The sequence below is a fragment of the Pygocentrus nattereri genome, chromosome 5 (genome assembly GCF_015220715.1).
Source record: "Pygocentrus nattereri isolate fPygNat1 chromosome 5, fPygNat1.pri, whole genome shotgun sequence".
NCBI lineage: Eukaryota > Metazoa > Chordata > Actinopteri > Characiformes > Serrasalmidae > Pygocentrus > Pygocentrus nattereri.
Window position 1 is genome coordinate 9319020 of NC_051215.1, and position 24937 is coordinate 9343956.

At 37.7% G+C, this 24937-nt stretch overlaps 1 protein-coding gene across 1 annotated transcript in view; it reads right to left on the minus strand.

Annotated features, from left to right (window-relative positions):
* Positions 1 to 24937, minus strand: part of LOC108426141 (MAM domain-containing glycosylphosphatidylinositol anchor protein 1) — a 339434-nt gene that overhangs the window by 93082 nt on the left and 221415 nt on the right. The window contains exons 9-11 of the mRNA XM_017695434.2: positions 17192 to 17488; positions 8812 to 9078; positions 3151 to 3299 (exon numbers count right to left, since the gene is read on the minus strand). Of these exons, the coding sequence (XP_017550923.1) occupies positions 3151 to 3299; positions 8812 to 9078; positions 17192 to 17488 (713 nt within the window). The remainder of the gene's footprint in view (positions 1 to 3150; positions 3300 to 8811; positions 9079 to 17191; positions 17489 to 24937) is intronic.

Sequence of the window (24937 nt, forward strand, 5' to 3'; positions counted from 1 at the left end):
TAAAATGTAAACAAAGTCATTCAAAGTGGTTTGAGAGTTTTGTGAGAGTGGTCAGAGTGAGAATTGTATGGAGCTCCACAGGAGACATCCTGAATAAATAAAAATAATGTGTGGTCATGACAGGAAGAAGATAATTAAGTTGTTGCCATGACTTAGTAAGCTGTGGGAACGAGATCCTAATGCATGGCCACAAGAAAGGAATGATCTTGTCCCCATGCCTTACTAAGCTGTAGCCTCGACTTAATTATGTCATGCCCATGCCATGCCCTAATCATGGCCAACTCAGTAAGGAGCAACCTTGTTCGAAATACTTAGTAAGGCATGGGAATAAGATAATTAAGTTGTGGCCACGACTTAGTAAGATGTGGGAACGAGAACCTGAGTGTGGCCATACCTTAGTAGGCATGGGAGCGAGATCCTAATGCATGGCCACAATAAAGGAATGATCTTGTTCCCATGCCTTACTAAGCTTTGGCCACGACTTATGTCAAGAACATGCCTTACTAAGTCATGGCCATGCATTAGGATCTTGTTCCCAAGAGTTAATAAGGCATGGCCACGCATTATTTTTATTTATATGGGACGCCACCAGAAGGACTTTGTAGAATTGTTCACAGTGGTGGTGAAAGAAACCAGACGCCTCTAAAAGCTCCCTCACAGAAAGACACTGCATGGAATGGTTAGGAATATGCTTGATGGATTTATTTATTTTGAAATTTGGTAAAATGAGTGGAATTCCCCTTTAAGGCTACCTGATGCCGGATTCCATACATTAAGAAACCACTGCTTTTGATGAAGGTGTCGATGTATGACCATCACTGTCATGTCAAGACCTTGTTACATTACACACACTAACAATGTTTTTCCACCTCATAAACACTCCCAGAAATAAAGGTAGGACTTGTCACTTGGGCAGTACCTCTCCTTTCACTGGGGTGGTCCACTCAAGTGTACATCTCAGTACATTTAGTCAGGGAACATAGCTCTACCGTTATTCACTGAAATGATATTTTCTAAGTGGTATCGACTCCACACACCTCGTCTCCCAGTTTTTATTTTATTGTTCTAATTTAAACATCAGGTTATGAAAGGATACACATTTTTAAGGTATTTAAGGTGCACAATTTGACGTCACTTTTGTACCTTTGAATTTGCATTGTTTTTACCTTGAAGCACAGAACCTTTATTTCTAACAGTGTATCAGTGGTTGGTTTTATATCTAACAGGTTATCAGTGCAATAGTAAATGTAGAACTGACTGAAAACAAGTTGTTCAGGCTTAGAATGATTGGCAGGAGGCCCGAACATAGATCTTTTAGAAGCACCTAGAATTCAAACACTTTACCTACAAGCTACTCTTAACCACTAAGCCACTGCTCTCTATTTTAGGACTATAATCTGCAATGGTGGATTACTGATCTAATCTTCCATAGAGGATTATTGATTAATTTCAGAATAACATTAAATTTGCTAAAGTATGTTCACATTTCTGGTTTTATGTAAGATATAATGTCCCCAAGATCAAGGATAAAGTCATGTTCAGACAGTACTGCATGGTGAAAAACTGCCTTAAAAAGTGTGTGACTAACACTGAACAAAAGCTGGTGGGATCCGTTTGCATGAGTGCCCTGCATTATAGTAGTAATAATGGTCCCTACTGCTCTGATTCAGTATTATTGTTAGAGCTTCATGATAAATCAGAGGCTGATACATTATTCAAAAGTCAAATGAGGAAGTGGAATTACTTTTGCTGATCCAACAACAGTGCATAAAAGGTCTTGAGCAAGACTCAACACTACTTTTGTCTACCAACGCCACTCTGCATTTACATGAGTTTCTCAGCTAAATAATGTAATATAAAAACATTACGCTACTGTATCTCCACTTTAGTCGTTTTCCAGTTTTTGACATCATTTGAAAATGCCTGTTGACCTTTACATCGTGTAAATTTAATGAAGAATGTACCAAAAGAAACATCCCAAAAAGACTTGGAAAAAACAAACTGATGTAAAAGTTTCTTTCTCGTATAAAGTTCTCATTTTGAAGATACAAGGTTTTGCTCTGACAGCAGTGATTACTACATTATAAGCAAATTCTGTTATTTTACATTAAATTACAATTTACAGTAATATACTTTTTTTCTCATTTTAAGGTATGTTAATATATTTTGCTATAAATTCTAAGAGCAATTTTTCTATTCTTAATCATTTAGTGTATAACTTACAGCACATTTCTGTGAAAGAAAAAAAAAATGATATACCAAAATTCCAAATAATCTCTACAACAGTAAAATGTGACCACAAGAAATGTTTCAAATTCCAAAATATGAACACAAAATGTTTTGGAAACATTTGTTTTTCCCTCTGACTTTCCTCTTCTTTATGCAACTGGACTATCATATATTTACTCTTCTCACAAGTGTCTCCTGAAAAATGTAAAACCTGTACTTATTGGCCATTTTGACAGAAAATTAAATGGGTGAGTTTACAAAGTACCAGCTTTGGAAAACAGAGCAGAGAAACTGAGTGGAGAGAAGAGCCTATAGAAGTAAACATGAGAGAAAGAGAGAATGTAGATAAGTGGAGAAAGAAGGGAGTGTGGGATAAAGAAAGAAAAGGAAAAGAAGTGATAGAATATTGCAGAAATAGAAAGAAGAAGTGAGAAAATAGAGTGAAATGGGATTTATGAGAAAAGACAGGTGGATGGAAATTAGCAGCCACACTCAGGCTGATTTAGCTGGGTGTGTGTGTGTGTGTGTGTGTGTGTGTGTGTGTGTGTGTGTGTGTGTGTGTGTGGTGTCTGTCCTTTGAGGGGTGTGTTGTGAGTGTTGTTAATGCGGTACAATCTCTAATCGATCAGCCGTCTGCTCTCACACAGCCCCTTCTATTCCCCCGACTGCTATTATAAACACAAACATTTATTCAGCCTACTTACTCACACCGACACTCAATACTCAGAAAGAAAGAAAGAAACAAATAAAGAAAGGAAGAAATAGAAAAGAGTATAAGCAGACTTTCATTTCCAATATGTCACTTGACCAGCCAATAGGTCTGCAGCAGGAAAGAATTAATGTGTATGTGTGTTTGAGACCCACTATCAAGTGACCATAGCATCGGCTGTATTCATGTGAATGTGAGCGTCTATACGGTACCTGTTGGACATTGATCCAGTAGCCTATGATTCTGTCCACAGCGGTGGGCTCTTTCTGTGTCCACTGCAGGTTGTATGAGTAGTTATTGCCCTTGAGAATGCGGATGGGGTTTGGCGTGTCGAAGTAGAATTCTGCACTGTAGGGTCGAGCTGAAAGGAAACAAAGACGTCAAGTTACAATGACCTTTATCTGGAAACAATCCTAAAACTGAAGAGATGCATGCATCATCAATAGGTACATCTTAAAGTAGATGAATTCACTAATTAAAAGGTCTGTCTCAGTATGTTTGAATATATACAGTAGCCATAGATCTTTAACCCAAATTCGCACAAAATCTAGTTAAATAAATTCAAAATCAGATGAGCTGACCAATGTTCAACTCACAAATCCATTCTTTTGTAGCAGCTGTTAGGAAGTTGGACATGTTTTAAATGTAAAAAACCCAATTTAACCCCAAAAAAACCCAAATTACATTTGAGAAAATGTAAAAGTATTGAATTTTAGAGAGATCTTAATGAATTAATTTCAAATTATATATTTTTTTCATTGTGATCTACAGATTTCTACATTAGTATGTTTCTCAGTGTTACTTTCACCAAGTAGTTCGGCTTTATAGATGCAGTTAAGGCAACATCACGTTATACTTATAAGTACAATTAGAAATGTTTCATCTGTAAATTACAGATGATTTCAGCCATGCTACAGTAGCTCAGGCTGTAGATAACAAGGCTAGGTACACTCAAGGACTCTGTTGTTCATCCCAATATGCAAATTTGCAAATTTCAGAAATGTCTGTAGTTTTTACTACTCATTTATTTTGAATGCATCTCTGTAAGCTGCTAAATTTTCATTTGTGTTTCTGAATTTGTAACAGTAAGTTATGCCTTTTTCAGCATTGGGGAAAATGTGCACAGAACACATATTTAAAACAGAAAATTTACACAGAAGCATTAACAACTAAATATAACATCAACATTTTTCAGTATTTCGTGTGTCCACTCTTTGTCTTTATTGCAGCTTCTTTTCAGAAGACTTGCTTTCAGGTTTAAAAGAAATCTGCAGGGATATTTTTCCACATCTCCAAAATTCAGCCTTAGAATTTGGTTAAATTTCATTTATAGCATTTGGTAGACACGCTTTTCCAGAGTGACTTACGACTTACAAGGGGGTGTTTGGAGTCTTGCCCAAGGACTCATAGTTTGCACTGTAGAAGGCAGAAGTGTTATCCACTACACTGTACCAACTGCTGCTTTTCTCACTTTTTCGCAATCCAAGTAGATCCAAACACAGTCAGAGATGTTGAGGCCTGGGCTCTGAAGGAATGTACTGCTGTGTACTGTGTTTAATACTGTGCTCTACGTCATTATGTTCAATACTGTGTGTGTGTGTGTAATATGATTGCATTTAGAACATTCTGCTCTGCCTATTTTTGTTTATCCCTACATAGTCATGTCATGTCTGTCACACCTGTTACTTGTCATGTATTGGCTGGGCCTATTCTTGGCATCAGTCCAGCAATAAAACTGTGTCAGTCCATTGTTTTACTTTATTGGCTAGGTGTTTGTTACCTGCACACAAGAAATAAACTCGGCTAGTTCCCTGTTTGGGACAGGGTTTGATTCTTCAGGTCTGGGGTGGCCAGTTCTGAGAAACATTCCACGAGCAGAATAACTGCTACTGAATGGCCATTTTGTCTGAAAATTAAATAAATGATGGGTGGTCTGTGACTTTTGCACAGAGCTGCGTGTCAGTTTCAACTTGTTTATCATTCATCTTTGTTCTGATTCATGTTTACCTACTTGCCATCAGATATGTTAACCCATATATTAACCCACATTCTGCTTCTTTTTAGTAAGAGATGCAGTGACCCTATGCTTCAAAGAAAAATAACAAGCAAAAAACCCCACATCTTCTAAGAGAGCAGCCTTTCATACATCAGTATGAGTGTTATGCTTTGAGATGATACTGAAACTAAACACTACCGTTTGTTAAATCTTACCATTCATAATGCATAAGTACTAGCTGAAAAAAAGCTGACCATTTGGTCACTATGTCTTTTTTCACAATAATGCTGAACAGAAGCAACAGCAAGGAAAGCGTAAAAACATTAGCACAACAGCACAAACAGAAACCAAGACAATATACAGTATAATAGCTGTAATCAGTATCTGAATGTGAGACTTTTATATGAAAGCACCTTTGTATAGTGAAATGAATGTAATGAAAACATCTCTAAATCAAATGTATGCATGTATATTGGCAGATGCCAGATGTTACAATACAGGTCAGGTTCTGCTTTGTTATATTGTAAGCAGTATTAAACCAGTGCCTCTCTATCTCTCCTAGCCAGCAACACACTGAAAGCTGTTGACATGAAACATAGCCATTCTCAACAGTCTCTAAAAACTAATCTGAGCTTATTTCAGTGCCTTTTCCATTCAGACGCCCGGTCACTGAGCAATTTATTCTTTAGAGAAAACTCGTCAGAGAAGCTGTCTTCAACAGCAAAAACAATCTGTTTTGCATCAGTTTTGAGGGGAAAAAAAGAGGTTACAGATTGCAATCTGCACAGCCGGAAAGCGATCACCCTGAGTCCTCTTAAGCGAACAGCTGTAGCTGCGCTCGGTGCAGTGATGGAGCTAGCTGATAGCATTAGCACGCTTTAGCTGCCATGTTGGGGATATGCCTCGCCACGACCAAGCCAGAGATAAGCTCTCCGTGGAAAGAGCAAAGCTGTCAAATCTAGAAAGAACCCAGGCAATTTCCCACAGCTGAGAGACGAATCACTGAGAGTCTGTGGCGTAAAAGCATGATATCTCTGAGCATAACTACATTACTTAAGACATAATAAAAACACTAATGCAAATATAGTTTGAGGAACACTTTGTAAACCTTTTGGAATGGATTTCTGCATGACCAGCTTCTAAAATGTGATCCGATATTAATGCAAGTCATAATATTTTTAGTAAAAGTTGAAACCCTGGAAGTTTCTGTTACTGTTGTTGATAAGTATTTGATTTGATATGAATTCTTTCTCACTTATATCTCACTGAAACAAGAGGAGAAATATTACCATTACCAGTAATGAGGAGGAGACAGTTCATAGGTTGGAAAATGAACAGTAGAGCCTGCAGTGCTCAACATGGTGTCTGTTTATGGGGAAAGGTCCCACCCTTCAATAAAAAGAACCAATCACCTTTTTGGCACAGCCAATTCAGTGAATTATGGCATGTTTGTTTTCAATGACTTTCCAGGTTTTCCAGGACTGGTATAGACCATGTGAACATTTCTACCATTGAAATCAAATTAAGCAGCGACAGAAATTCATCCAGTTTTGATTTCCTTTACTGTGATACATTCCTCTCATAATCATATTAGTTACTTTGTACAGATTTGGAAATGTATTTCTACTTCATTTGAAAGGTAAACAGCTAAACAGTCTCTCTTATGCAGTTAATTACAAATACAAACACAACCAAAGCAGTCAGAAAAAGACTGCTGAGAGTGTGAGTGATCTAACAACAATCCGATTATTACAGCACACCACCTTTTTTCAATTCTGGTAAGTGATGCTCTGAAGGCTTGGCTCGTTTATCATGTGTGCCAATATCTGTTTTGTTTTGTTAGCGTACAGCGTGCCAACATTTCACATAAATCAGTTTGCCACCACCCACGGTCTGAGCATAAAACAGGCTATCAAGTCTAATCAAACAGAAAGTGAGAAATCTGAACATGGCAGAATTACTGATGTTATTACTGATGTTATTACTGAGATTACTGATGTTAATCAGTCAAAGTTCACGGGGAAACTATTAGAATTCCTGTATTCCTGCATACTGTAGCATCCCGCTACTGGTTCACGTGGTCATTGATGCATAGGAGGTGTGGCCTTGCAGAGTGACCACACAAACAGGGTCATGGAAGGTGAGGAGACTTTAAATGTAAATATGTTATTGTTAACTTAAAGATGTATAGTTACTTGTGCTACTCTGTGCTGGGCTGTGGGGTAGATTGTACAGTGTTAGAACCCAATGTAAGGTGAATGTGTATGGCTACAAGTGTCCCGCCTGCTATCTTGGCCATTTCAGCAGCTGCAGTTTTCCTTTGCTGCTGCCTGTTCAACAAAAGAGCATTTGCTTAAAGCACTACTTCCCACATCTTATTCTCTGGTAACACCACAAAGTTGTGAAAACAACAAATGTGGTCAGAAAGTCTGAAGCAAATTTTTGCCATTGATACACAATTACACATTACTCTTCCCTCTGAAAGTCAAGACTCTGTCGACAGCCTAATACATTGCATGTCAGACATCTCTAAATGGATGTCAAAAAACTGTCTGCAGCTTAATCAGGACAAAACTGAGACAGTGATTCTTAGTAAAAATTGATTTGTGAGAAATTAGGCACCTTCGAATCATATGTAACATCAAAAGTACTAAACCGAAGTGTCATTTTGGATTTTCATCTTGGTTTGATCATCATTTAAATAATGTTATTAAGGTATTCTATCACCTAAGGCTTTACATGGTGAAACTTTAGTTGAAGAAGGCCGGAAACTGCTGTTCTCCAAATGATAAAACACAGAGAGCCCCCTTTCTGCAATTAAAATAATATTAATGAAACAGTTTCTAAACTGTGGAAGTCATTAGCTCTTACAACAAGGCAGTTAAGCACATATTTTTAAGAATCATTTGAAAATAGAACTTTTTACTTTAGTTTTTTTTTTTTGTCTTATTTTATTTTTCTGCTCTTTGTATGTTTCAGCTTTTAACTATAAAGCATTTTGAGCTGCATTCTATATGAAAAGTGCTTCAAAGGGTTGACAAACAACACAGTGCTTTTCTTTCACTGATGAAATGATTTACACTCAAGGTCATTGATGGAAAAAGCATGTATGAATTATATTTAGTAATTAGTGGAAACTTTGAATGCAATAATCAAGGAAACAGCTTTGTAGAGCTGCTGATCAATCCAGAGAAGTGTTTAGGAAGTGTACAGACTTATTTACAGTGCCATGAAAACATATCTGCCCCCTTCCTGTTTTTCTCTGTCATATTTATCATAATGAATGCTTTTATCTAATACTAGACACATACAACCTAATAGAATGACAGAAATATATATATATATATATATATATATATATATATATATATATATATATATATATATATATATATATATATATATATTTAGATAGAGTGACAACATTTCAGTGGCACTGAAGGCAGGACTTAGTCATTGAGAAATGCTTTAGGTTCTTCAGGTAAGGTAACTTTGTTATTGAGTTTTGGTTTGACTAAAGTAAGCTACACCCTTGACTGGTGCCTTTTCAGTGCTCTTCTTATCATATACTCAAAAAAGCACAGTGGTCATTTTGGTGAGATGTTCAGGAATAGAAGGCTAATATGAAAACCTTCTCCATCTGAAAGAAAACACACTTAAGCAAACAAGCAAAGACAAAGATATGGTGGTGGAAATGTTACACTAAAGACCAAATCACACCGAATCACCAAATCACACCAGCAATCCGTGGTAAAAGCCATGAGATTCCAAAGGGTTGACCAACTAGTTGACCAATGATAGTCTGTGCTGCTCCGGGCTTGGCTTTGATGGTCAAAGTGGTGCACATTCTATTTATCTACATGTCAGAGCCACTCACCTGAGACAACGAAGGTACAGGTAGAGGTCCCGACCCCATTGCTGACTTTACACTCATATGTGCCATTGTTGGTGAGGTCCAGTTTGAAGCGGAGCTGGGGCACGTCCTGGCTGTCTACAGGAGGGGTGCGTATGGGAAGGGTGTTCCGATACCAGCGGGCGCTTGCTATGCGGTTGGGATTGGACTTTAGAACAACGCAGCGGAGGATGACGGGCTGATTGTTTGGAGAGCGGACGTCCTGAAAGACAGGGTCCACCACAGGGGGGTCTGTGAATCAGAGAACAAGCACGTGTAAGATGAGAAGTCAATGAATGAGTATGAGTTTACAAATGGAGAATGGACATGCAATTATTGGTAATAATAGGACTTGAAGATCTACACTGTGTGGTCAAAAGTATGTAGACACCTGACAATCATACTAACATGAATTTGTTGGACATCCCATTTCTGAAATAATGAACATTACCAGTTGGCAAACACATTCCACACAGCATTTGTGAGGTCACTGCACTTAAATATTATATTTTATTGTATTGCACTGTGTATTGTAGTTTACTGTATTGTATTGTATTGCATTATATTGCACAGAGTTGTGTTTAACTCTGTTCCTTTTTCTCTGGGTATCAACAGAGACTTCTTGTTTCTTAGCAGTATCTGAGCTCAGGACTGGCTTTCTCTCCAACCTATTGGTAACTAGCAAAGATACTTTCTCTAGATAGACAAAGCACTTCTTGTAAGTCGCTCTGGATATATTTGTATATTCGAAGTAAATTTTGGATGAGAAAGCCTGGCTTGCACTCAGCGTTCCAGTGCCCAGTGGGGTTGAGTTCAAGTCTCTGTGCAGGCCACAGGAGTTCTCCCATGGCAGATTTGTTAAACCATGTCTTTATCGATCAGGATTTGTGCACAGGGTCACAATCAACTGCTGCCCACAATGGTGGAAGCAAATAAACGTCCAAAATGTCCCTTCATTGCAACAAGGTGCTGAGCCCAAACCCTGTAAAATAACTCTAGATCATTATCCCTCCTCCACCAAACTTTGCTGTTGCCACTGTTCATGCAGGTAGGTAGCATTTTCCTGGCATCCTAAAACTGAATCTGAAACCCAGAATTTGAAACCCAGGTTCATCCATCGGAAAGCCAGGTAGTGAAGTGTGATTCATTACTGCAGCGAACATGTTTGCACTGCTTCAGAGTCCAGTGAAAATGTGCTTTACCCCACTCTATTTGATGCTTAGCACTGCACCATATTAGGCTTGTGTGCAGCTGCTCAGTCACAGAAAAGTATTTCATGAAGCTCCAGACATGCAGTTCTTGGAAGTGCATATCAGTACTCGGTGGCACTGCTCTGTGCATTTGTGTGATTTACCCCTTTGTGGCTGAGCTGTTGTTGCTGCTTCCATTTCACAGCTCACATTTCACTTACGGTTGACCTGGGCAGATCTAGCAGGTAACAAATGTCACAAAGTAACTTGTGGCAAAAGTGGCATCCTAGGACAGTGCCATATTTATAAAATGGAGACTGCAAGGCTATGTGCTTGAATTTGTGCACCTGTTAGCAAAGGGTGTGACTGAAAAAAGCACAGAATAATAAAACAAAGATTAGTTTGTCAAGCGAACTTAAGAATTTTAAAATAGGCTGTTTTGGCAGGTTAGTTCCATTTATAGCCTGAGTGGGGAGCGAGCAGTATGTTTTGAAACTTTAACAATGCTTACATACTTCTTCAAACTCTTTTATTTCAATAAAGTGAGGGAAACATAGACGATGGCGCAGAATGCTCATTCATACAGAGCAGAAAGAAAAAAACAAAAACAAAAATAATTCATGGCACACACAGCAATAACTTTTCAGTAAATTTAAATAATAATTAAACATCTCTTGCACATACGAATATAAATGTGGGATCAGTTTAAAGTTTAGAATCTTTTCACCATAATTCTCCTCTTGTTTTAATGATCTACGAGTGAGAAATAATTAATGGTAAATTAGACCATGCTTTTATTACAAATGTGTCGACGTGTTCAGCAGTTTATACACAAGTGTATATGAGAGAGGACAAAAATGAGAGGAAGACACAGAGAATGTGGATGTGAAAATAAAGGGGTGATACTCCATAGACTGCAGTTACCATAATGTATGACATATAAATCAGTGTATTGTAATTACTGCCTGTAATGCAGCCTAATTTCAATTGGAGAGAGAAAGTACCAGTCAGTGAACTGAACAGACTTGATGCCATATGTTTATATAGAGTCGGAATGAACAGCCTTTTCTCCCTCGCTCATCTGTTCTTGTAAAGCATGCTACGCTGGGGCTGTTTTAATTTCACAACACAATAGTTCCCATAAACAGAGCATAATCATCGGTCACATGTGAGAGGAGGTGTCTCTGCACCAGCAGGCTCTAGCATTAGTCAAAGACTAATGGCTGGAGGCAAAACAGGAGGAGGAGGAGGACTGAAAGGGGGGGGGCGGTAGGTTGGGAGGTGCCGGTCTGCATAAGCACATATAGTGAAGTTGAAAAAGCCAACAGGGAGGAAAGAACAGAATTTGTGGGCTAAAAGGAAAGAAAGAAATGCCAATAAATGTATGTTTGTATATGTATGTATCAGAGAGAGTGCAAAGTGGTGGATGAGGGGACAGAGAAAAAAGCTGTCAGAATTGAAAAAGCTGACAGGGAGGAAATAAAGGAAAACTTGGAGCATAAGCAAAGATAGATAGATAGATAGATAGATAGATAGATAGATAGATAGATAGATAGATAGATAGATAGATAGACAGATAGACAGATAGATAGATAGATAGATAGATAGATAGAGAGAGAGAGAGAGAGAGGAAGGGAGAAAGAGGAAGAGAGAGATAAAAAAGAGAGAGAGAGAGGAAGAAAGAGAAGAATAAAACGTAACAGAAACACATGATGACTTACTGTAAAGCACATAAATGCACAAACAAGTCTACATATCCACATATCCAAAGTTTGGGATGGGCAAAGAGAGAGAAGCAGAGATGGAGAGAGAGATGGAGAGAGAGAGAGAGAGAGAGAGAGAGAGAGAGAGAGAGAGAGAGAGAGAGAGAGAGAGAGAGAGAGCGAGTGACAGACAGAGAGAAAGAGAGAGAGAAAGAGAGAGAGAGAGAGAGAGAGAGAGAGAAGAGAGAGAGAGAGAAAAGAGGAAAGAAAGAGAGAGTGAGAGAGAGACAGAGAGAAAGAGACAGAGAGAAAAGTATATATATAGAGAGAAGAGCAGCGAGAGAGAGAGAGACAGAAGAGAGAGAGAGAAAAGAGGAGAGAAAGAGTGAGAGAGAGAATAGGAGAGAAAAACAGAGTGAGAGAGAGAGAGAGAGTAGAGAGAAAAAAGAAAGAGAGAGAGACAGAGAGAGAGAGGCAGAAAGAGAAAGAGAGAGACAAAGAGAGAGAGAGAGAGAAATAGAACGAGGTGAGCAAGAGGAAAGGAGGGGGTCTCAACGTAATTATAGGGCTGCCATAAAAAATGATGGTGTCTTTTTTGTGAATCGATCACTGACGCTCCGAACGAGAGGGAAAAAGCAAACAAACAGCAGAAAAGTGTGAGCGAGGAATTGAATGGAAGGGGCATGAAACCTGTAATCACAGGACGGATGGTGGGAACAGCCAAGCTCAGCTAAATCTCTGCAGGCACAGATGAGAGCTCTTCTCCTTTTGCCCAGCATCAGGCCTCAACTGCAACAGTTTGGTCAGAAATTCTAAATATATTCAAGGGCAGTCTGTTTTCAGGCATTTCAAATTTAAATGCTATTGCTATTTTATAACATTGTCTAAATTGAAACACATTACGTTTTACATAGGTGGCTACAAAAGAACACTCTACAATTAGTTCACAACATCTATCAATAGGTTCAAACCAACACCATCTGGTCCAATGTCACAAAAAACGGCAAAAATGAAACAATAGCAACAATAGCTTCAAATATGTCAAATTCAAAGCATAATAAAATATCTCCTCTGCTTAATAGCAACCAGACGTCTGAAGTGTTTACTGCTACTAAAGGCTCCCACACAGACTGTACAGACAGTTCTTGCATAAAGTTATGCATATGTGGGACCTGATACCTGAGACATTGTTTAGAATAGTTTGTTTAGAATAGTCTAGGCTTCTTTGTTATATCTTGTCAGAAAATATCATTAGCTATGTCATTCTCTCTTCAACTAGGGTGAACCAGAGGAGAATGGCTTCCTCCCTTGTGTCTGGTTTCCTTTCGAGTTCTTCCTCTTAACCCTAGGGAGTTTTACTTGCCACTGTCAAGTCTGGCTGGCTCATGGGGGCCTTGAACCTGATTTAGCTCCTTACGTCTACGCATGGTCTCCTTTCTTATTTTTCTTTTATTCTTTTGATGACCCTTCCATAAACTGTTTTCTTTCTGTAAACTGATTTTCTGTAAAGCTGCTTTGAGACATCACTAGTTGTAAAAAGTGCCTTACAAATAAATGTGGTGTTGATATTAGGTTTTTGGCTAAAATTAGTCAGGGACAACAAAAAAAAGGGTTGTCAAGCAACAAAATTACAGTCATGGACATAACCCATGAAAACATCTGTACAGTACTGTGTTTCATATAAATAAGGTAAATAAGGCTTTAGGCTTTATTGAATGAATTCAGCTTAAAAAAATCAGCCTAATGTAACAGATACTATAGTAACATAGTCTGCACATATTATTAGCCATATTATTATATGGCCTGACCAGGGCTAGCTTGAGGTTCTTTTGCATAGTTTAAACAACAATCTACAGAAAGTCAGTAGATACCTAACTGTCAGCTAACATACACATTTGTAGGCTAAAGCTAGGTGGCTTTGGCATTATCAGCTCAAAAATGTGTAGGTGTCAAAGGTGGAATCTTCAGAAACGTTGAGTGCATCAGTAATTAGGGCTAATTAGGGCTACTGGACCAAATTGTGTTCTTGCTCATGCATACAATACAGTTTCCAAATTGACTGAAAAACCTATTTAAATGTCCATTTTTTAAGAGAAATGAACTTCCTTAGCCAAAAGCATTGGCTCGACATTTATGTATTTGTCAGTTAACGGTTAACCAGCTTATCAATAACAACCCTAGTACGAAACTCAACTAAACCCGACATGAGCTCTGGGTCCTGTTAGGTTCGGATAAATATATCAAGCTCAAATTATTACGGATAAAGTAACCCTAAAAGCCATTATCACAGCAATAAACAGGCTAATACAGGCAGGCTCAATAACCGAACTAGACAGAGCTGCATAATAAAGGACATTATACTTGTATCTAAAGCTTCAAATAATGCTAAATGCTAGCTTAAATAGCTTTAGCTTAGCTCAGAGGATCACGACCTAGCTGTTATGTGAGTCTTCCTAATTTATCGCAAATCCCCCCTCTATGTGCACCCTGAGCACAAAGCTTATAAGGGAACCTTTTTAGAGAGGCCCAGTTTAATACATAAACTCCATTATGAAGGCACGGTGCATCGCTTTCTGCTAATGGCCTCATGAGAAAAGGACTGAAGAGCGCTGAGTGGTGTGGAGTTATCCCCGCCGTCTTTGTGTGGCTAACGCTAGCGCGGCGCTCTAATGAATTCACACCCCCTTTAGTTTAGGCACTTAGAAAACGCACTTTCTGCAAGCATCATAATGGATGCATTTTTGAAAGTGTGAATGCATTAATACGTGGGCAGGCTCCAAAAGGCTTTGTTTAACTATAACAGGGGGTTGAAGGGGGGTTATCATTGATAATAGTAGCCCGCTAGTAGAGTCTTAATGGAATATGCGCGTCCATGTTGCAGGGCCCGTCCCTGGGCGACTCACTCGATGCAAATAACCGTGTTAAAGCCTGGATTAAAACCACATTAGTGCATTTTCATCAAACCAGATCTAATCACACCACAGATTGAGGCAAATGTGCTGTAGTCTCCATCGCTCTGCAGCGATTATGCTTTTGGTTGCCAGGCTAGGTAATGTGTCTACATTGTTCAGGGTCATTGATGTTTTTAGTGGAACTATAAAAGTGTCTTGAAATTCAGTGACAGTAAAATGCAACGTTTTTTTTTTTTTTTCCTGAATCTGCTGAGATAATCACAGTTCAGTTAGCTGCACCTGTAGCACCCAATGAATCGGAAGCAATTACAGGCTACCATTTGCATTTCAGCCAAATAGTTTTGCTGCGTTTTATTGTGAAATGTACCTGATAAAATCACATGTTGGAAAAAAAGGCAAATAAACCTGGAAAAGTTATGAAAAGTCATACTCTCCTCACATTGCAAAAAATGACATCTTGCCAAGTGAATACATAGCATTAAAGGCTAAGTAGGTGATTTATTTTAGAAACATTGTTATATTTCTAGAAATACTCTTTACATCATGTTATATTTGTGGAGGCCATAGGTCTGTGAAAACCCCATTCAATCATTTCATTATGACCAAATGAGGTAGACTGGACAGTCTACCTGTCTGTCTACCTACATACCTCATGACCTGCCTACATGTGCTTGTGCTGCACGTATACTCTATGCCAATCTTGCTATTTTTCTGTTGGACTGGTAATTATCTTGTTTGTTTTGTTTATGGGGAATTTGTCGTTTTAGCCAACATACCTAACTACTGATGTAGCTACATTAAGTATTAGTTGAATGCTAATTTTAGCTACAGTGTAGATATCAGCTTGCTGGCTATGTTTATCGTATATGTAATCTGTGTGTGTATGTGTCCTTAGGCTGTGCACATTCATTGGTTTTGAGAGAATGGCTTTGGAAGGAGGGCTGGAAATAGGGGATGAGATTTTTTTGATTGGATTTTTCTAAAAACTAGCTTATACTGCCTGGTTTCCACAAAATCCTCTACTCCAGCTTTAATGTTTCTCATAAGGATATGAGGGTAAGCATAGGTGCAAGCTACAGCAGACAAAAAGTCATTGGTCTCACAAAAATCTGAAATTCAGATTTTTGTGGGGCCAATGAGCAAAAGCTTGAGAAAAAACATGGTAATGAAACTGCATAGGGCAGTACGAAACCAGCTATGCCAGTGAAACAGCAGGGTTTTAAGCAAGCAGGGATGCTGATGTTAACCAAAAAAAAAAAAAAAACTACTATTTTCCATACACATGTATCAGACTCAGTGGTTCCTTTCCCTGTACACTTGTACCCTGGTGTTACAGCTTTTGGTTAGGCTGACTTGTAACTGATTTCTTTTTATAAAAATTAAACTTAGAATTGTATTTTCACTTGATAATTACACTCAGTTTGAACAGTTTTTCAAGGACACATACCTAATTTAATCAACAATGCTCCTGTTCTTATCAAAGATGACAGTAGTTTAAAGCAGTCAGCTAATCTACTTGTTTTTGGACTTGAACTAGAACTACTAAGTTCATTGCTTGGAGCTTTTTGTGCTAAATTTCTTTTGTAGTCAGGATGGTGAAAATGTCAATATATTTAAAATACAGTGTCATTTTACAAGCAATACACAGTACTGTGCAAAAGTCAGAGACCACCCTTCATTTAATTTCCCATCAAAAGGACCATTAAACACAAGTTAACCAGTTTTCAGGAGATATTTCTTAGGAAGTCAGATATAAGACAATCCACATGTAGAAGAAGGGCAAAAAACAGGGCTTTTCAAAAAACAGTCATTTTCATCTTTGAGAGAGGAGAAAATCAAGCTCCACTCTTGCTTCAGATCTGAACATTTTACAGGTGTTTCTGTCTGTCCTTCCACTGTCAGAAGACAGCTCAACACTTTGAGTCTGAAATCATGTATAGCTGTCAAGAAGTCTTACATAAAAAAGAAAAAGTCAAAAACAGAGAATATTTGCAAATTAAACAAAGAAGTGAACTGACCACCACAGATATCAGTCTTCAACATCATAGAATGTGTTTGGTATAAATAATATAGGTGATTATTGGATACAGTATATACCGAAAAAGTGGCTGTGTAATGTTCTGTTAAATACATGTTTACTGCTTTGTTCCAGATGGTGAAAAAATAATAACTTGTACTTAATGGACAATTTGACTGGGAATTAAATGAATGAAGTATCTGTATTTTTGCACACTACTGTATGTCCAAGGCCACCAAAAATAAAAGAAGTACAAAGAAGTATGTTGAATAATCTTGTAATACTCTTATAACAATCTCTTAATGAAATATATTGCACAACTTCAGGATGTTTTCATTTGGCAACACGAGCAGCTCCCATTGTATCGTCTTAGACTGCTGATCAAGGACCAAGCTCCTTCATGACTATAGGATTGCATTCAGTGGAAGATGAAAGGCAAAAACTTATTACAGATCAGGACTCTACCTGCAAGATGCTTCATATACAGCCCCGGGCTCCTGCACTTGTCAGTGTAATGAGATGTGGAGGACTGTAGGTACTCACATTCCACGTTAAGCTGCACCTGCGAAAGCCTGCGTTTGATGTTGAGGCCGTTGTACGGTGCTGTCTGGCAGCGGTACGCCCCCATCATGTCTCGCGTCACGTTGGTCAGCCTCAGCCGCCCGTCCCGCGTCTCAACCACCCAGTCACCTGACGGCATCGGCAGGTCCTTGTTGGCGCGGGACCACAGCACGGGGGGGCGGGGCTTACCGTCCACCATGCAAACAAGCTCTGCAGTCCCGCCCTCGCTCACGTTGACTACGCTCCCTCCCACCGGCACGCTCAGGACAGGAGGAATGACTGGAAAGGAGAAATAAAAGAAATGAACATCCAGGGTGGTGAAGAAATTCTCGAGGCAAAGAAGAAAAGACAAGAAATTACCATAAATAGATCATTACAGTGTACTAATTATTTTTTGTTAATTTCAAAGAATGAACTGAAAAAAGAAAGACAGAAATAGAGATGGTAAGAAGGAGGCTAGTGCCAATAGACAAACCACCAGAAAACTTTGACTAAAAGAGACAGATTTGAGTCTTTCTTTGCAAATCTCAAACTGAAACTGGTGGGTCTCTATGCAAATTCTGACCAATCAAAAGCATCCTGTGGAACGCATTCATTAATGTAGGTTAACACTTATAAGTAACAATTATTGCCAAAAATAACAAAAACATGGTGTAATGTTCATAATTTCTCAATAAGAATGTATTAAAACAGACAGAGATTCTAAACTTTAATTCAGTACCTCATTTGTTTTGTAAGTTGAAGATATTTTATTATTTGAATTTGATGGAAAGTCACTGTATACAATCATGTTTTGGTGTGATTCCTCATCATTGCTAACACTAAAGGTTCTGAACGAGGGTTGATATGGAATGAAGACAAACCAAAGCCTGGTATACTCGCATTATGAGTGCCTCACATATCTCGGTGTTGTCACGTTTCCACCTTTTACCCATTAAAATCTCAGGCTAAGGCTAAAATTACATCCTAAGGCTTATTAATCAGTACTAAATGGACTACAGTGCAAAGTTATTGTTACTTTATAGAAGCTAGTGAGTCTTGGCCATTTAAGGGTTTCAAAGAAAAGTGTAACCATATTTGTGGTTAGATCTGATTGTATAATGTAAACACAATGCAGCCAGATTGGATGTCAGGGACCAACAAGCAACTGACAATTGGCCGATTTGTTATTTTTATTTTGACCATTCTGTATTGCAGTTTTATGATATAACTAGCCTGAGTCAGGTAAGTGTGCTCATGCTGTATTTGAGCGCTGCACCTATATCACCACATTGTAGCATAATTATGCATGACCTTCTGCGCTAAATAGGCAGTTGCTTCTTACTTTCAGTGCAGTACTTTATTTGATTGACATTATTTAATATCTTTACAAATTTAAAATGCCAGTTTGACATAATATTATTTATCTTGTAACTCTAGCTAATAGAAAATAGTCAAAAAATGCTAGTGTGCTTCACGAGTTCACTTAGACCACAGAGAGTGAGCTTCAGACTTTAAAAAATAGTGTAGTAAAAATCAGGCTGTAAAGCAAGTTAGGATGTAAAGGAAGTTAGGATATGAATCAGTCATAAGAAACCAAAGGTTGTTGCATAGCATTGGCTATGTTCAAGGTCTGACATCACATGAGCTCCATCTTCCTCTGGATTTCTGCAGTTATCTGATTATTCAAATGGTCATGTAAGCAGCATACTCGGATTTCTTAGACTGGAGTATGGTCTAGGAATCTGATTAGGGAATCTAATAAGGAGAGCAGGATTTTAGCTCAGTAATCAGACTTGTCAGCACATCTAAACTCTTACTCTGAGTTTTTTCGGATTTCTCAGTCTGTGCATGTGCAAAAACAGACGGCATTACCAGAAATAAGCAAGCAACGTTGCTGTTAGATGCAGCAAAACACTTTTGGAGTGATGCTGAAACTGCACGCTTGACAAGATAAAGGATTTAAAGATTCTTCATCTTCTAGATGAAGTATGTTCATGGTTTCAGATAAAGTGGTGTGATGTTTAAAAAAAAATAGTTTGAGTTTTACATTATGTCTACGGCACATCTTTATCTGTGAGTTTATTGGCCAGTCCGGTTATGGTCTGATTCACGTAGACCCAGAGTTTTGCATTATCTGATTACTCAAGTGCATGTAAACGTGTTGATCGGATTACTGATAAAAACTGATTTTCTGCAGTTATCAGATTATTAAGTGCAAGTAAACACACTCAATGAAGATGTTATTTTTTTTACCTGCATATGCATTCAAAGGTAGATCAAGGTGATCAGCCCTGAACCTAAATATGTATTTTTGGAGAAACTCACAGAGATAATAAACAATGGAAAGCTAACCTAGCATGCATGAGTGAGCTAGCAAGACTGTCTGTTTGTTCAGTCAACTGGCCATTTGTTTGGTCAACCAGCGTCCAACTGTGCACAACTAGCAGCAAATTGAAAAGACATCACCACATAAGAGCTGGACATGGTTTTTAGTGAGCTGTGGAGTGTGGATTGTCTACAACACAACCTCCATATATACAGCCTGTCTCACTCATTTCTCTCCACTTGAGCTCTTGTGTTTACTTGTGCTTTACACTGGGAGTATTGGGACTTGGGGATGTGCTCATTAGAATATTAAGACCACACATGCACTACTCACATAGATCTGAGGAGCATTTTTAAGCATTTTTTTTTCATTCAATCTATGCTAGATCTTTCATATTCCACTCAATTTTAGTATCATACATCATTAGAAATATTTCAGACTGTGCTCGCTGGGACTTTAAAGCCAAGTATAAACACTCTAAAACATTATATGTGTTTAGCCTGCAAGTTCTAGAGGAGAGCTCTGGGCTGGGTTTTACTCGCTGGTTTCTGGTTATCTTCAGTTAATCAGATGAAGGAGATGTTTAATTAGTGAAATGACATCCATTTATTTTTCATAGTGCTTTTGAGGAGGACATGTTTTTCCCTAAGCCAAGTACATTAACATTAGTTATGGGTAAATAAACAGAATTTGAGCACCGTCAAGATCTCCAGCGAGGGTAAGATACATGGAGAAAGAATCATTTTACAAACAGAGTTTGTGCCTTTATTGAATACCTAAATATTTAATGGAGGCTCTCTATGATGCATGGGAATGATGCATGTGATGCATGTGAATGGCAACCGAGCATTCTTATTAGCCTCAGGGTTAAATAATAAACCCTGATTCTATAGATGTCTGCCACAGTCTAGAAAAAAAACCCAGGTCTATGGGAAATCCAGGGAGGAACAATCTGAAAAAACCACAGAGAAACAGAGAGAGAAAATAAATGTGAGAATGGGAGACAGTGGAGAAGATTGATCATGGTGGTCGTGTGCAGCCAGAAAAACAGAAAAACGATCTTGGAAGATCAAAACTTTTGAATGGTAGGAGAATAGGGAAAAAGGAATGCCATGAAAGACATTTCCTAAGAATGAGCGCAGAGATTACAAAGGTTGCATGGGGGAATTCCCACTATCCCAGCAATCTCCCTGTAGGAAACCCACAACCATACTAGGGCTTTTTTCAAGAATTCTAAAAAAACATGTAAAGCCAGATTAACACCACAATATTTTAGCTGTGACTCTGATGCCACAGACAACTTTTCACCATCACAAGTGATTTTGCAATTCACAAGACCCTCAATTTAATCCTAAATGCTTCCAAGTGGTTCTGATCATTTGAAACAGGTTTGATATTACAAGGAGATTTTTGGTAGTGCTCATGTAGTTTGAGATAGTTGGCAATTGCCAAATGGCTGTAGCAAAGAGGGATGCCAACTCCCCTTGGTTCGCTGGAGATGAAAAGACTATGTGATCAGATGTATCTGTTCTACATCCTTTCTACAAAATAGTCAACCACAACACGGGTGAAAAAGGGCTGGTCACAAATGACCACTGGCCTTGAAATGATTAACAATGAAAGTCTACATTGTTAAGCATTATTGGCTTGGATGTATGGATCTAGGGGGAAAACACTTTAATTGGTATCAGACCTTTCTTAAAGTTTCTTTAAGGCTTTATAATTACTAGTACAGTACTGTGCAAATGTCAGAGACCACCCTTCACATCTTCAATTTCCTGTCAAAAATGTCAATTTTTTTGTGTCAGGAAAAAACACAAAACATATATTTAATAGAAAATGACACAGATGCTTCCACAACTAAATATAATATCAAACTTTTCAGTATTTACTATGTCCACTCTTTGCCATATTATAGCTTCCATTCTTTTTCAAAGAAATTTGCAGGGATATTTTGTCACACTTCCAAAGTTCAGTCTTAGAAGCCCATTGTTCTGAAACCACCAAACAAAGCTTCTTTGTTGGAATTGCCCATTTTCCTCTGTTTTTGACTTTTTCTCAGTAAGGGCTTCTTAACAGCTACACATCCTTTCAGACTCACAAAAGTGAGTAATCTGAAGCAAAATTGGAGCTTCATTTTCTCCTCTTTCTCAAAGATGAAAGTGTTAAGTGCTGTTTATCTGCTGGTGGTGGTTGTGGTGGTCTACCAGGCGTTGCCGATGGTTGTTAGGAAACCCATTTTCCCATATCTTTCAAAATTTTTTGAACTCTGGTTTTGAAACCTTTTAGTTTCCTTTAACTTTCCTCTTCACAAATGGATCATCTTGTATCTTTTCTCCTCAGCAATATCTTCTGAAAAATGAGCAGCTTGTATGTAATTGCTGTTCTGACTGGAAATAAAATAAATGAAGGGTGGTCTTCTTTCGCACCATACTGTACATCTCATTTAGGTGTCGGCAATATGATGATATGTATAAACTGAATCAAGGCAAATCATAAATATTAATACTGATATTTCATTTCATTATTCATTATTTCATGAAAAGCAGAGATAGTCTGGTTTAACTGGATTTAGTATATATATTTTTTTAACTGGATATAGTATATTAGTATAACTTTTCTCAGTATGTTTTGAAAGTGGCACTATTGGTTCATTTTTGCATGATCCAACTTATTTTTTTGCCATGTCACCCACTTCTAATCAAAATTTACAAAAGTTTACCTCTTTACGGAATCAATCATTGAAAGGTTCTTCATAGAACCAAAAGTGTTTTTCTGCGGGACTGCTCCAAAGAACCCTTTGGCACCTTTATCTTTAACATTCTACCACAATATAGGTCAGAGCACACTGGTTAGAAATAAGCACTGACCTTCTGAATCAATTTTATAAGGCTTTTTATGCTGGACCATCCACAAGTTATAAGTCCTGACAGCTTTGTAGCTTTTCATTAAATTCTGAGTTGTATAAGTTAGGCCTTTGCTCCATGTGTGATTTTAAGCTACCAGGTTTAAGCTACAGAGAGCTACTGCACTACTGCAAAGTGGGGGTTCTTCCACAAGACCAAAATGTGGTGGCGTGTCAACTCGTATAATGTATGAGGAGTTTGACCTCTAAAGGGGGTTTAAAACCGAAATACTACATGAGCTTAGCCTTCAAAATGTGCTATAGAAATCCATCATGCCAGAAGACTCTTGAAGAGCTCTGGACTTTTGTTATATTCATTGATTTCTGTACATCTTAGGCCTATCAGAGGGAGGAGAAGCGATGATAGAAAGTAGAGATGGCATCTACTCACTTCTCATAGCTTTTTTGTGGAGGACATCTTTCACCCTAAGCCAAGGGCACTTCATTAGTAGTGCACTGGACATACACAAGAGAATTCCTTCTGACCATCAAAGTACAATTTGAAATCATCACTAACTGAAGCAGGCTTATGTGTCTGAATCAAATGAATAGGATTGTGTTACTGGGTAAGGAGACTGTAGCAGCTTATATTAATGGAAAATCCTGTAAAATGGGAAGAAGTTAATAAATGGTAAAGAAATGAAGGGAGAGATGTAGAAGAGGTAAGGGATTTGTACAAGCCAACCTGTTTGAATAGAAATGAAAAGCTAAAGCCGGAGAGATATTGTCAGTGTATCTTTTCTTATGAGTTCACGTTCGAAACTCAACAGCTTGTTAGAATTCTTTCCATTCCTTTGAAAAGACACGGATAAAAACATGGATGGTTACTTATATAAAAAAGATATCAAATCTCAATTTGGTACCAGTTAACCCATCCGGCTATTTAAATAAGACAGCACGTAATAAATAAATGAAATAAATTGTAAGCTTGTCTTTTCTTAAGAGTGAGAGGCCGGTGTAAGCTGATCTTATGTATCACATTGTGTAAGCAGACATACTATACACAGTTTATACCTTCTCAGAGAAGGTGTTTTCTTTCATTCATCTTTTCCATTACTTTTTTAAAGAATTTACAATGATAGTTAAGACTTCGACAATATCGGCCTTCAAGCAAACAGGGTTATTAGACTCTGCACCTCCTTGTCACAACACAACTGAACTGGCTGAATGCCTTAACAACAGCAAATACTCCACTAATTAACTGCTTTAATGAGCAGCACATAGTAATTAGGATGATTTACTGATTTTGGTTCCAACTCTACATTTCTCAACGTTACATTTCCAAAAAGTCCCAAATGAAACTACTTGTTTCCAAAAATGTGAAAAATTACATTTTTTGTTTTCAGCTTAAATGTTAAATGTATTAATCAGCACTGTCAAAAAAGGTTTGTATATAAATGTATATATATATATATATATATATATATATATATATATATATATATATATATGTGTGTGTGTGTGTGTGTGTGTGTGTGTATTATTGCAATTACTTTGTTTCATTTTGTGTGGCTAATTAAGATTATTTTGCCCAAGTTTGACTGTAAAGGAAGTTATATAGCTAAATGAGTGGAAAAAAAAAGCTTTATCTAAATGTACACATTACTTTTAACATTATTTTCATCAGCAGATTATAGAAAAAAAAACACATAGTCAAGCAAACTTTGAAGGTTCTGGTCAATTTATATGTTGATTTGTTGAACACACTTAAATGTGGCATTTTTCTGCAAAATTTTAGCAAATTATTTTTATTATTTTATGTGCATAATTTAACAAACAATATCTGATTGCTTTCAGCAAATAAACAGTAAAATGTGCAACTGTGTGTTCACTGTAGAAGATTATCACTTAGAATATCAAGAAAACATCATTTGACAGGGGCGGCCAAACCTTTGCAAATGACTGTATAAACAGGAGTGTTCAAACTTTTGATTGGTTCTATGATTATGACTATGAATGTACTCCTCACTTTAATCACTTTAACTGCTCCATAAGCTCAGTCTAATTGCACTACTGTTTATATTTGCACTATTTATACCCACAGACCTTAATCTGTATGTGCCTTATGTCACTTTAGTGTTCATTTCAGGACCTCTTATATTTATAGTATTTTTTATTATGCAATTTTTCTACAATGAATGTTTATTTTTACGATTAGTGTTTAGTGTTTTTTTAGTGTCTATTTAAATTCAAACTTTTCCTGTTTACCGTCTATTTGTTATCGTTACACCGATACAATTTCAGTAGACTGTATGTTCTGCACATATTGTATTATTGACAATAAAGCTGACTTGACTTGACTTGACTTCTCTTGTGCTAGCTCTCGACACTGCGGTGAACAGACCTAATCAGAGCAAACATACAGTCATAGTTGTGTAGTATAATTATACACTTAAGAGACGTTCAAAGTTACACCATGGTCACAAGTACAAATATGAAACCTACAGTATCATCGTTACAATGCAAATCCTTTCTTACTGGGACACTAGTGAAAGGAAAACGCAGATTATTCAAA